The 12,639-nt window shown below is 40.0% G+C and overlaps 1 protein-coding gene across 1 annotated transcript; it reads right to left on the bottom strand.

Annotated features, from left to right (window-relative positions):
• Positions 1–3,799: 3,799 nt before the first annotated feature.
• Positions 3,800–11,321, bottom strand: GJA1 (gap junction protein, alpha 1, 43kDa). Its single transcript, XM_009999092.1, has 2 exons — positions 11,090–11,321; positions 3,800–5,211 (listed from the first exon to the last, which is right to left on the bottom strand). The coding sequence occupies exon 2, from the start codon at positions 5,193–5,195 to the stop codon at positions 4,050–4,052; it is 1,146 nt and encodes a 381-aa protein (XP_009997394.1). The 5' UTR covers positions 5,196–5,211; positions 11,090–11,321; the 3' UTR covers positions 3,800–4,049.
• Positions 11,322–12,639: the final 1,318 nt, after the last annotated feature.

Genomic DNA, 12,639 nt, shown 5'->3' with positions numbered 1-12,639 from the left:
AGCAAATCCTATATTCTGCCCAGTTTTGTTTAAATTCTGGAAAAAGGAAGCAGTAGTAATCATGGAGGAATTACAAGAAAAATTAAAATTAGTCCTGACCCAGTGGGGTAGGAACAGCAGCCACCAAAACTGGAGGAGGTTTTGACATATCCAAAACTCCACATTAACCAGTCAGGGTAACTTCAGATTTGGATCAACTCCCAGAGCCGAGTTGCAAAACTCTACCTTCTATATCAACCCTACGTTCCCTCCCCCCTTCTTGGAAGCGATAACGAGCTGCTGAGAAGTTCTAAGGGAAACACCAGCACAGAGGTAAGCTGCAGTCAAGTACATAATTTTAAAATTACCCATTTCAGGGGGCTTGAGGGGAACAATTAGAAATTTTGTTCCAGTTCTCAAACTATTACTGCAGTATCCACTTAAAATATGGAAATTTCATTTCTAAATTAGAAAATAAACTTCAGTGTGTAACCACTGTATTTAAAAAAAACAACTTGAAATTACGTGAGCTGCATATACATTTTAGGCTGTCTCTAACTTCTTCTATGCTTACTCTTTACAAACATTTCAAATTACTGGTACAGGGTGGATGCCTTAGGATTAATTCACTTTCTTTCAAAATACTTCTACACAGAACACCAACGCAAATTTTTAATACTTCACAGGGTTTGAATTGGGGTTTTCTTGCTCTTTTGTTTGTAACCTTGTTTTTATTTTAAATACCTTTAGAGATGCACATTTTTACAGTATCTTTTACAATTTGAATTCAATATCTAACATCCTCCTACAGAGGCTGAGAAATATGCACTAGTGTTATATCACACATTATTTTTTTGCAGCTGCAGACAATGAAACTGCTGCTGCAAAGGTGCTCTAGGAAGACACGTATAAAGAACTGGATGAACGGCACAGTTATATCCCGGTGATGATTTTTAAGTCTGTAAAAAACACAGTCCACAAATAAATCTAAGTGGGAGAAAAGGCTCACGGATGTCTTTATGCTACATATGCACACACATGCATCACCACAAAAAAAACCCAAACGAAACCAAAACAAAAAAACTTGGAATGCCTTGGCAACGAAGAGGTAGTTTGTATCAGTTGTCCAAGATGCCCTGAGGAACAGAGACCATAGCTTGGGATATACCTGACAATCAGCCTGTCTAGGAGACACTAGATTTTGTCCTAGGGTAAGCCCCACCTTTCCAAGGGTATGATCTTCACCAAACGCTTGGAATACCCTTCCCTTTGTACATACAAACTAGGACAAGCCAGCTTAAATATGATTATTATTTAAGGAATACTTAAAGGACTCGTTCCTTGTGCTAGTGCTTGTGTAGTATCTCTCAGAGCTGTAATTCCACTACTAATGCCCCTATTATTTTTCACCCTTCCTTACTTAGGAGGAGGAAGAATTTGGACCTAAAGTGACAAGCAAATTTGAAAGTAGAAAGCTGTGTGATAACTGCATGACCATTATATTTTGATTTTTCAAATTAAAAAAAAAAAGTTGAACTATCTTCCCTTTAGAGTCCAATGCTGGCAAGCCAAACACTGTATATCTTCATTAGTGATAGTGACCTAAAAGGTGAAGCAGTAGACAGTAGGTGAAATCCCAGCCGTATCAAAATCAGTACCTTTCTCCTATTGTCTCTGAAGAAATGAGGATTTCATTCTAGATACTGAAATTGTCAGACAAGCAATGTGATTACACGGGGAAATATAAACCACAGGCAATGATTTTATAATGTTGAATCTATGCTATACATAAAAATTGTTTGAAAAAATTATATGATAGCATCTTACTACTACCTTTTTTTTTATAATAGTTAATATTTTAAAGCAAATAGAGGGCAATTTTCTGAGGCTCATGACAAGATTCAAATTACAGTAGTTCATGCTGAGTATGACTTTGTTCCAGGAGTGGCACAAACAATGTTTAGTTTTCTAGTGTTGTGAGGGTTTCTGAATCTGGTCCTGTGAAATTTCACTTCCAGGTAAATCTGGATAGTTTAAACCAGGAATACTGCTGAAATGCAGAGTGACTGGGGAAAAGTTAAGAGGAATGGAAGAATTTTGGATTATAAGACTGAAACAAAAGATATATACATATATGTAACAGTAAAAGACAATTAGAAAATATATTTATACTAAATTAAAACTTTATTGACTAATGTTCTCCAGACAACATGATCTGATGGACTATGATTGCATACATGCAATGAAGTTGAACACAACAGTAGCTTAACATGGAATGTCAAACAAATTAATATAATGTATTAAATGAAACAATTTATCTGTGTTGCTGCAAAATGAAACCAAGCCATGTATTTCCTTGGTCAATCTGTGTTCAGCTAAGAGGCAATGCATTTGAAGAAACTGGTAGATTTCTTTAGCATATATTTCAAATAAATTAGCTAGAATTGTACTCTTTAAAAAATCCTTTCAACTTCATTTGCGTTTCAAACAAAATCTAAGTGTAAACACTAAAAGTTGCTAGAGCCATCTAGAAAGACCTAACTGTCAAACTCAGAGTGAACTTTAAAGCTCAGTAAATGTGAATACTTAGAACAAGAAAAATACCAGTTACTGCAAAAGTCATGTAGGCATATTTTATTATTAATCCAGCACAAAGCATTTCTCCTAAGTTCTCACATAAAGGACTAAAGCTTGCTTACAGTACTACACCTTCTATCATTCAAGCATCATTATTACCTATCAGGGAGATTGGCTAGATGACCTAATGGGTCTTTCCCACCCCTAACTTCTACAAAAGAAAATAATTCATGCCAGCAAGAACATGGTTCGCTACATCTTGGGCTTGATCCTGTAGCCTTTGTTCAGGCAAAACTCCCACTCACTTAAAAGAGAGACTTTCCAGAGCAAGACATCCAGGATTAGGCCCTTATTTTTTTTTTTTTATTTTTAAAAAAGCATCCATTTAGGATACATGAAAAATCTTCTATAGAATTAAAAAAATATAATGACGTGCTTCACTTGCATTGAAGGAATCAGAGAATGTAAACACCACAGTGGCCCACATCTCCACAACATCCATGAGAAAGTGTCAACTGCAAGTAATTGGTGTGCATTTATTTCTCAACGTATGCTTTCAAGACTGTTTTGTGTATACTTTTACCTCCACATCTAAAAATGTGTATACCCTCAATGTACATAAAGGTGTGATAAAATTCACTGAAGGCAGTTGCTTGCCTGTCTCAAGGCTTAAATCTGCAAGTTGCAGCAAACTGAGTTTTATATGATGCTAATTAGACTATACGTGAGCAGCAGGACACGAATACCGCCGTGGGCAAGAGACTGTGGTTGCTGGTTCTACAAGTGTGGAGCCATCCCACTTACATTACAAAATCTACCTGCATGAAGGGCTGGAAAAGCAGGTAACCAAAGTATTTCTTGGTGGGCCATGTCTGAAATTAGATTTGAATATTTCAAAGGCTGTAGATTGTCCTCATGGGAGCCTTTAGACAAACTAGAGGACCACATATGAAAGTTTACCTTCAAAGTGCACTTTCTAAGAATGGAATGTTCTTGACAGGGAAATGATCAGAGGCAATCCTGGACTTTTTTGCTTGTTGAATAGGAAAAAGGTTTTCATCTTCAGGCAGCACTTCACCCTGACAAACGTGAGTTCAGTTATTATTGGGTTTTAGTATTACAGAAGATTCTTTAGAAACAAACATGATAGTACACACATACACTCAGATATTTACAGCTTTTCTAGAAAAACAACCCTCTACCTTAGTACTGACTACCTATCTTTTTCCTTTTTTTTCCTTTGTTTTTTTAGTATTTAAATTCTTTAAACCAGCTACATTAAATACCAATGTGTACTGTACCACCCCACACCAACCCCACATCCCCCCCAAAAACAGCAAGTATTTTAAAAGTTTGTTTGCTTGTTTGTTTTTATGATTGTTAAAATCTCCTGCTTGAGACTTAAGTACCACCTCGACTGGAACAAGATCAGCACTGACTGCATCTTTCAATGCATGTCATTTCATAGTTGAACAAGTATTGCAGCTAGAAGCTTAGATCTCCAGGTCGTCAGGTCGAGGTCTGCTGCTGGCTCGGCTGCTGGCTCTGCTGGGAGGTCTCTGGTCCACGATGGTGAGAGGTTGCAGCTCATGTCCCGACGCCAGTTTTTTAGTGTTCTGGTGCTCATCAGAGAAGTCGAAGGGCTGGGCGTGCGAGTTGGAGATGGTGCTGCCAGCCTGCCCCATTCTGTTCTGCTCCGCGCTGTAGTTGGCCCAGTTTTGCTCGCTGGCTTGCTTATTGTAGTTACGACAGGAGGAATTGTTTCTGTCTCCAGTAACGAGCTTGTACCCTGGAGGAGACATGGGAGACAAGGGGGCAGTCGGGGAGGAGCAGCCATTGTAATAAGCGTATTTGGGGGAGCCGCAGTCCTTAGAAGGGCTCATGGCACCACTGTGGGAGTATGGGTCGGTTTTCCCTTTCACACGATCCTTGACACCCTTGAAGAACACGTAGAAAAGCTCAATGATGTTCAAGGCAAGAGACACCAGAGACACGACCAGCATGAAGAGGATGAAGATGGTTTTCTCAGTTGGACGGGAGAGGAAACAGTCCACTCTGTGCGGGCACGGGTCTCGCTCACAGGTGTAGATGGCATTCAGGCTAAACCCATAAATGTACCACTGTATAAGCAAGAAAGCCACCTCAAAGACAGATTTAAACAAGATGCTGATGATGTAAGTACGGAGCAGTCCCCCACGCATCTTCACTTTGCCATGCTCTTCAATCCCATACTTGAATTTCTTAATTTCTATTTGCTTGAGGTGCATATCCACATTCACACCATCATTTTGAACCACCTTGAGCTCTTCTTCTCTTTTGTTCAGTTTCTCTTCTTTCCTCATTACATAGAACACGTGTGCTAGGTACAAAAGGGTAGGTACAGACACAAATATGATCTGCAGAACCCAGAAGCGTACATGGGAGATGGGGAAGGACTTGTCATAGCAGACGTTCTCACAACCAGGCTGTTGAGTGTTGCACCGGAAAGCTGATTGTTCATCTCCCCAAGCAGATTCGACTGCTGTCCCCAGCAGCAAGATTCGGAAAATAAAGAGGACAGACAGCCATACTTTCCCTCCTGCAGTAGAGTAGGCTTGAACCTTGTCAAGAAGTTTTCCCAAGGCACTCCAATCACCCATCTTCACAGGATGTTGGCTAAAGGAAAGAAAGGAGAAAAAAAAAAAAAGAAAAAAGAAAAAGTGACAGTTAAGACAGAGTTTTAATACCTTTGATAACACTCAATCACAGATCAATACTGATAGAGCAGTGATGTCAGCTTTGTTTTAATTAATTTGTTTTACAGGTCTGAAGAGAAACTAGGGTTTAGTCTGCAGGTGGAGTGGGAAGTCAGGGTGACATATAATGTCTGAGCGTACAATGAAAAAAGAGGTTTCCAATTCCACTCCAGGTTTCAAGAAGTCCATGACAACGCTCAGCTGCCACTGTGGATGGCTGGGCTTCCTTGGTGGCACCCTCACTTCAACAACCTACACTTACTTGCCTCAAGTAGAAAGCCACTGACACCCACCTGAAGCAGGGCATAGAAATTACCAACACTGCCTGAATATGCTAAGAATCAAGGAAAAATGTCTCTCTTTCAGTGTGGATCATTCATAGCATTTTTTTTTTTTTGTTAACTCTGTAAGACAAAATGAAAGCAAGCCACAGTATAAGCTAAATACAAAAGGTTACATTAAGCTAATGTTAGGGTCAGATGCCCAAACTTCTATCATTGTGAAATATGTGCTATTTTTCTTACAGCAAGATTAAACTAAGCTCTTGCATATCACTGCATTGCGTGTAGCACATTTAAGACTCTAGTTCCTAATGAAGCCTAGTTTATACTATACTCAACTTCTGAAAAAACTTGCTATCTAAATAGTTCATACATCAGTATTTGCAGCATGAAGATCAAAATTAGTATTCTTTACCTATACTTTTATGAAGGAACAAAAAATAGTAAATGCATGAAGCACAGCAAAGCTCATGTTACCATATTGGAGCAACTGGTTTCCTGTTTATCTAGGATTTGCTTAATTTATTGTAGTTTCAGCTTTGTATTTGCATCTTTTTGTATTTAAATTCCTTTGCTTTGTTTTGAAAGGAAAAAGATTTAGCAAGAAGAAAAGGTAAATGAGCTCGTTCTGTTTTTAAGGCAACTCCTGGCGCACAGTTTGCATTCCAAGTGTTGAACACTGCAAGTGAATTTATTCTCTCTCTACTTGAGCTTTAAAGTGCGTATTTCTGGGACACAGGCAGCTCTTCTCTGGGATATCTGGAAATAACACAGTATTATATAAAACAAATGAAAGGGTTTACTTGATGTCCTAGAGTCCTAGGAAAAACAAAGTTCACAATAGGATTTTTATCAATGTGAGAATAGTGATCTTATCTGCATAAAAACTTACATTTTAACTGGCCCCACATGAACAAGCATGTGAAATCAGGCACTTCAAAAACAATCACAAAGCTTCCCTTTTCAAGCAGATGCTGCTGGGTATAGATATTCGTTCCCTGCATGCTGAGTAATGCCTTCCTGGTATTAATAGCTTCGATAATGTGCAAATTATTTCCTTCCCATTGCATCACGGATATAGTCCCTAGCGAAGGTCATTTATAGAAAAAGTCCTTTTTGGATAATTCATAAAATAGGAAATTTTACCACCAGGGAGATTTTCTTTCAAGAAGCAGTGAGTCACTGGAAACAGAAGATTGTAAGTCTGGCAAATTCAATCATAACAACAGATGCCAAATAAAAACACACCATATCGGAAAGAGTCTGAGCAAGCAATGGGAGACAAGTGTTTAAAGTGCTCGCTCCAACAGCTCCAAAATGCCAATTATCTTTGAACCCCTGCAAAACATCTCAAGGCTGTTTCCTCAGCCTGCTGAGACAGCCTGCTCTGAAGCTTTTCCACTGTGGAGTGCAGACCCTTCCCCATGTAATTAGGTCTTCACATAAATGAAACCCCATCAAAGGACCAGGCCTGCTTCAGATTTTTCCATCTGGAAGCCTGCGCTGGGAGGGATGATTGCAACACCCCTTCAGCCATCCCTAGCTTTGGTCCTTCCCAGGAAAGGCAAGCTTGTCTTTATAAGCTCAAGGTGGCAGAGGAAGAGTCGGGCACACCAGTGTGGAAGTCTCTGGAAAGGCTGGAATGAAATGTGACCACGTTCCTCCTCAGGCTGGGATTGTTGAAACAGAGAACAGCCTGTAACTATACAACATGTAAAGTTTGTTTTAAAGGCGAGCTATTTGCTCTGTGTCCTAGAAGTGGACAGAAGGAACCTTTTTCAAGTAACAACTTCTTGATTTAATTAGTCAGCTTTCAGATTATCCCAAACTACTGCATTAGCAGACTTTCCTCAGACTCGATGTATTTTTTTACTGTCTAAATGTTGCTTCAGATTGAAAGTTTGATTGAGAGAACAGAGGACATGTTATTTCTAGGCAGTTATGTGTTGTTTGCTTTTTAATTATGCTCCACTTTGGTCCATTAATGCAACATAATTTACTTCAGTTTTGACCTACTTAACCCCACACCTAAAATATTTTGAGAATTTACTACCTATTTTTTAATTTGCTTCAGCATGCAAAATTGCTAAGTTTCGTTTATGTCCTCTGGCAATATAAATGCCAAAAGGAAACATTCCATGCTTGAATTACTCATACATAGTTTTGAAAAGCAACATTTTTAAAGAGATGAGTTACATGCTAGTCTTTGCCAGTGATAAAAAGCCCCACATCAATTCAAAACATTGTACTGTTAATCAGATGACCTTGTGGTGGCACAAATATATTACTCCTTTGCTTAAGTGGATTCTGTTGCTTTATGAAACACAGTACTTTGTTTCGTTGTAGAGAAAATCCATTCATTGGATCTAAATTGTTTACTTTAGGGGAAACGAAAGACCATTTTTATTAACTAATAACAATATCTGTTTACTAGGTTTAAACAGAAGTTTTGTATCAAACACTTATTTAAGTATTCTAGCTTTGTAAATAGTTTGAAATAGATGAAAGAAAAGTTCTTCAGCATTCAGGACTTAAACTTCTCTTAACACTTCAAACACTTCAAGTGAGTCCACTGAAAGACACAGGTTGACCCGATTGCTTGGTACAATTTCAGTACTTCGGGAATTTAAGGACATGACTGATGATGCTGAACTGTGTTTCAAGAGTTCTTACTAATTATTACTTTACAGGATTACAACCTGTTTCTAAGATGGACTAATGCCAGACTAGTAAACTCTTTAAAAGATGGATTTATTCCAGGTCCTACTGTGTGTGCAAAGACAGGGAAAAAAAAGGCACAGAGCAGCAGATGCGACAGCATTCATCTGCGTGGGTTTTTGGATGACCACATATAAGAAATTTGATTTGTAAGCAACAATTAAAAATTCTAGAACTATTTTTTTTTTTTTTTTTATGGACAGCATTCATCATGTCATCTTCTTAATTTTTGCAAATAATGCAAATTCAATGCTCTTAGAATATGCCTAGGTTCTACTACAGTGTTACAAGGTCACAAGCTTGTGGATGCAAGAGCAGTAAGGGTTAGAGCGGGATCTAAAATGGGATTTTGCAGCTGAGGGAAACAGGCCAAAGTTTTGGTTTTCCTACCTTTCCTGCCTTTTTCCTGTGTGCTTACACATATAAATAGCCAACAAAAGAGAATATTCCAGACCTTGAACATCAATCAGCTTCTGTAGCTCCCAAAAGCAACCCGCATAGCAGAGAAAGCAGCTGATGTGAAAAACTGAGAGGGTTTGGATGGGCTGGAATGAGGAAAGCTAGTTTTCTGAAATCTTCAAGAATCATTAAATGTTTTCCAGACACTTCCCTGTGAAGGTAATTTATAGCTTCACAGATGAGCTTCAGTTTGTTTCATCTACCGGTTAAAGATTATGCACTAAATGGCTGCATTACCTAGAATTCAGAAGTATCAAAAATGTGTGCTTTTTTCATTGCCTGCTAGAACGTCTGGTGGTCAGACACCAGCAGATCAAACCCCTAGCCTTTGCCTCACCTTTATCTTCTCCACCCAATTTCATTCTAAAGCATAGTTGAAAAGGACCAAAAGCAACCATAAGCACTTTCTCAGACATTCTGTAGTTGTACAAGTCTGTGTATTGCGTAGATTCATCCCTCTCCTGACTCACTTTGGAATTAAGAGAAGAATCGCTCAACTCCCTGAGAGGCCCTCGGGCCCTCTGATGCTCACAGATTTTGAAATCTGAATTTCCAGAACATACGCGTGGCATAAACAACAGATCGGGGGCTTAGTGAGAGATAAATTCAGTGGGTAACAGGGGGAGGAGATACCAGAGGGTGGGGGAAAGACAGCAATGTATCTGATGAAACAGACACGTTGCTCAATGTCATCTAACCTTCCTCATGCCCACTGGAATCCTTGGCCTAAACTGACCTTCATTTCAGAGACAAATAAAATTAATCTTTCAGTCTTGCACAATATGGGAGCCGAGATAACTTTATAGTGTTGAAGCTGTTTGTGCTGCTGACCGTAGGAGCACTGAGATTTCTGTCACAAATCAAACCCCTTGTGTCCCTCTCTTCCCTCTCCTGAACCCAGCCTGCTGCTCACCCCTCTCCCATTTGTATGCTTGTTAGGTATCATGGGTCAGTGCCAGTGTCTGGCTTTGAAGTTTCTAAAGGAAACACTTCAGTAAACATCCCAAAGACTAGAGGCTTAAATTCTGCAGTGCAGTGTGCTGTCCAGATGTTAAAAATGGCAGGATGAAAGCTTCACGCAAGTCCTCCAACTTGCTCCCTGTGCGCACGCACACACACAAGTCAGGCACAAGGTGTCTGCGGCCCCATTTTTTGTCCCAGTTACCGGGGGTTTCCGTCATAAATCTCTCGTACAAAAAGACTAAAGCAACTCCTCAGGCGAAATATGCCATTCCAAGAGGCTCGCTGGTTATCTCAAGACAAAATGTGAGGACACACGTAAGCACACAATATTCTTGCTTAAGAGGAGAACGTGTTACTTGATAAGATAGACTCAGTGCTTCGTCTTTCAGCTGAAGGCTCTTTTCCCTGCCTCCTCGTGTTGCTCTTTTAACTACTGGCAAGCAGCAGGCAGCAATCGCTATAAGGAATCACTCCAAGCCTTGCAATGTAAAAAGCTCTTTAGTTCTCCAAGAGATGCTGCTCAAGCGCTGTTTTGTTTTGCTTTTATTGTTTTGTTGTTTGGTTGTTTTGTTTTTTTTCCCCTCTGCATTTCGGTATTTTAGCCTTCCAGGTAATATAAAGACAATGAGTCACATAGGGATTATGACACATATCGTGGATATTCTTCCCCAGTTCTTCCTAGACAACTTTCATTTATATCCACCCAAAACTTTCAGACATTGCCAACGTGGTAAGGCATATCATGGTATCTCACATTCCTTCTCTAAAATCCCTCACCGAGGTTGCTAAAACAGAGTAACTATATACAAAGCAGGTTAAAAATCCATAACCTACGTCTGGATTTCATCACATCTATTTTAAAGAAAAAGGAGAAAACTTATCAGAAAGACCACGTGAAAGTCACCACTTCGGTAGCTGCAGCATTTAACAAAGCACCTAATTAAGAACTTTGCTCTGCACAAACTAGTAGGCATCAGTCAGGATTTCCATATGAAAGCAAAATGTGTGGGGCACCCAGGACAAGGTACCAACTCCTGATGCAATTTCAGTAAAACACGAGGAGACTGGAGAGCACCTCGGCTTTTTCTTTAAAGGAGCCCATGTAAGTCAGACGAAGGACGGACGGATCTCACCCAAACACGAGCAACAAGTCTGCAACTCAGCCCTGCAGCTAAAGATCACCGCATTCCTACAAGAATGAGCCCAGAAGAATTCCTACAAGTTTGAGCCCAGCACTTTAAGAGAACTTAGGCTTTTATAGATGTGTATTTTTAAACAAGTTCTTCCCTCAGCTGAGTAACACAAATTCTCAGGGTGAAAAGTGTTTTCAGAAAAAGTGATACCCAAACAGATGAAAAAGGAAAACTTTCAACTTACCCTTGCTGATCAGCAGTGAAACTGGATCAGAATACTTCTTGGAGGGTTAAAGTAAAATGGAAGAGCACGTTCAGGCACTCAGACCTGTCTATTTAAACTTTAAAAGTCTAGCGCTTTGTATTTTTCATCCTGCCTTGAAAGAAAAGTGCTGATACCTCGTAAAACTTTTTTCTAACTTGGAACGCGGGGAGAGCTTTTAACAAGTTTTAAAGCCTGTGACTGGAAGAGGAGGGGTGGCAGCCCGGAAGGAGGGGCGCGCTGCGAGTGGAGGGGAGGAAGGTGGGGGAGGAGGAGAGAGGTGAAGGCACAGCAAAAACCGGCTGGGGGAGGGAGCAAAGGCACGAAGGTCCACTCTTGCTGATGTAACAAAACGAGTCTAAAGGCAGCCAGCAGCCGCCCCACGCACCTGCATCCCCCCCAGTCACTGAGGGCACCTGGGTGGCTCGCTGCTTCAGCCAGATCTGGGCTTGCCCGGGACAGATGAAACAATTTAGCTCTCTGGTGTGCACCAGGAGTTTCACGTCAGGGAAAGGAAAGAATGCGTTAGGGGGATTAATAGGTAACCAGGGGGAACCTCCTGGATGCTGGGGCTGCACCGCAGAGCTGCCGTCTCCTTTCCCTCTTTGCCACCCTGTAGGAGAGGAAGCCCCCTCAAGCCCTCTTGACTTTTTGGTTGTGAACACAGCTTTGTTACTTAGGTATGTTTCCTTTACGTGCACACATGAAAGTACACACCAGGAGCATCATACTTGTTTCTACAGGAGATACCCATCACACATTTTTATTTATTTTTTTTTCTTTTAATATTATTTGTGTGTGTGCATATGCACGTGTGTATCTGTCCCATGGGAGAAATGAAGAAATGATGTTACATTCCAGGAAACTCTTTCTAGGAAACTTCAGAAAATAAAGCATAGTACACAGGATCAGTCTCAGTAGTGAGAAGAAATACTCCTGATCATTTTTGAGCTTATTTTATGTAATAAAAATATGTTCCAAAACAGATCTATTCAATCAGAACAAAACTGGTTTGGCTTTGCTTCTGACTAGTCCCTGGTTAAATGTTCCTTGAGAAATGCCTCCTCTGAAGAATAGATTAATTTATTTCTTTGCCTGTGTTAAGCTTCTCACACATGGAGTCCAAACTCCATTAGGAATTGGTCTTGTATTTATTTATGTCATTAGGTCCTCTGCAGGACTGCTTAAGAAGAGTTTGTGCTTAGATAGTTTCCAATGAAGTTTAAACTTTAGATTGTACCAGGCACGTTTGGGTTTCAATTTGTGTTATTCTCATGGGCTATTTCCTGCGCTCGGTAGCACAGATGAACATTCTTTGCTCTTTAAAGTTTATAAGTCAGGAGAGAAGTTTAGTGATGGCCTTTGTGAAGTTCCCAAATAAAAGTCCTCATTACAGTTTATTCTTGAAATAATGACTATTACACTCAACAACACGATCTAGATATTACTGCTTATTTCTCATTGCCTTTACCTACTGCTTTTACCCACAACTCTCTGAAAGATACTCAGCAGGGAGCTTTGAAGTAGGGAAA

Source organism: Chaetura pelagica, unplaced genomic scaffold (assembly GCF_000747805.2).
Source record: "Chaetura pelagica isolate M959 unplaced genomic scaffold, ChaPel_1.0 scaffold90, whole genome shotgun sequence".
Taxonomy (NCBI): domain Eukaryota; kingdom Metazoa; phylum Chordata; class Aves; order Apodiformes; family Apodidae; genus Chaetura; species Chaetura pelagica.
Note: the sequence above shows the minus strand (reverse complement) of the source record. Positions and strands in the feature narration are given on the sequence as shown.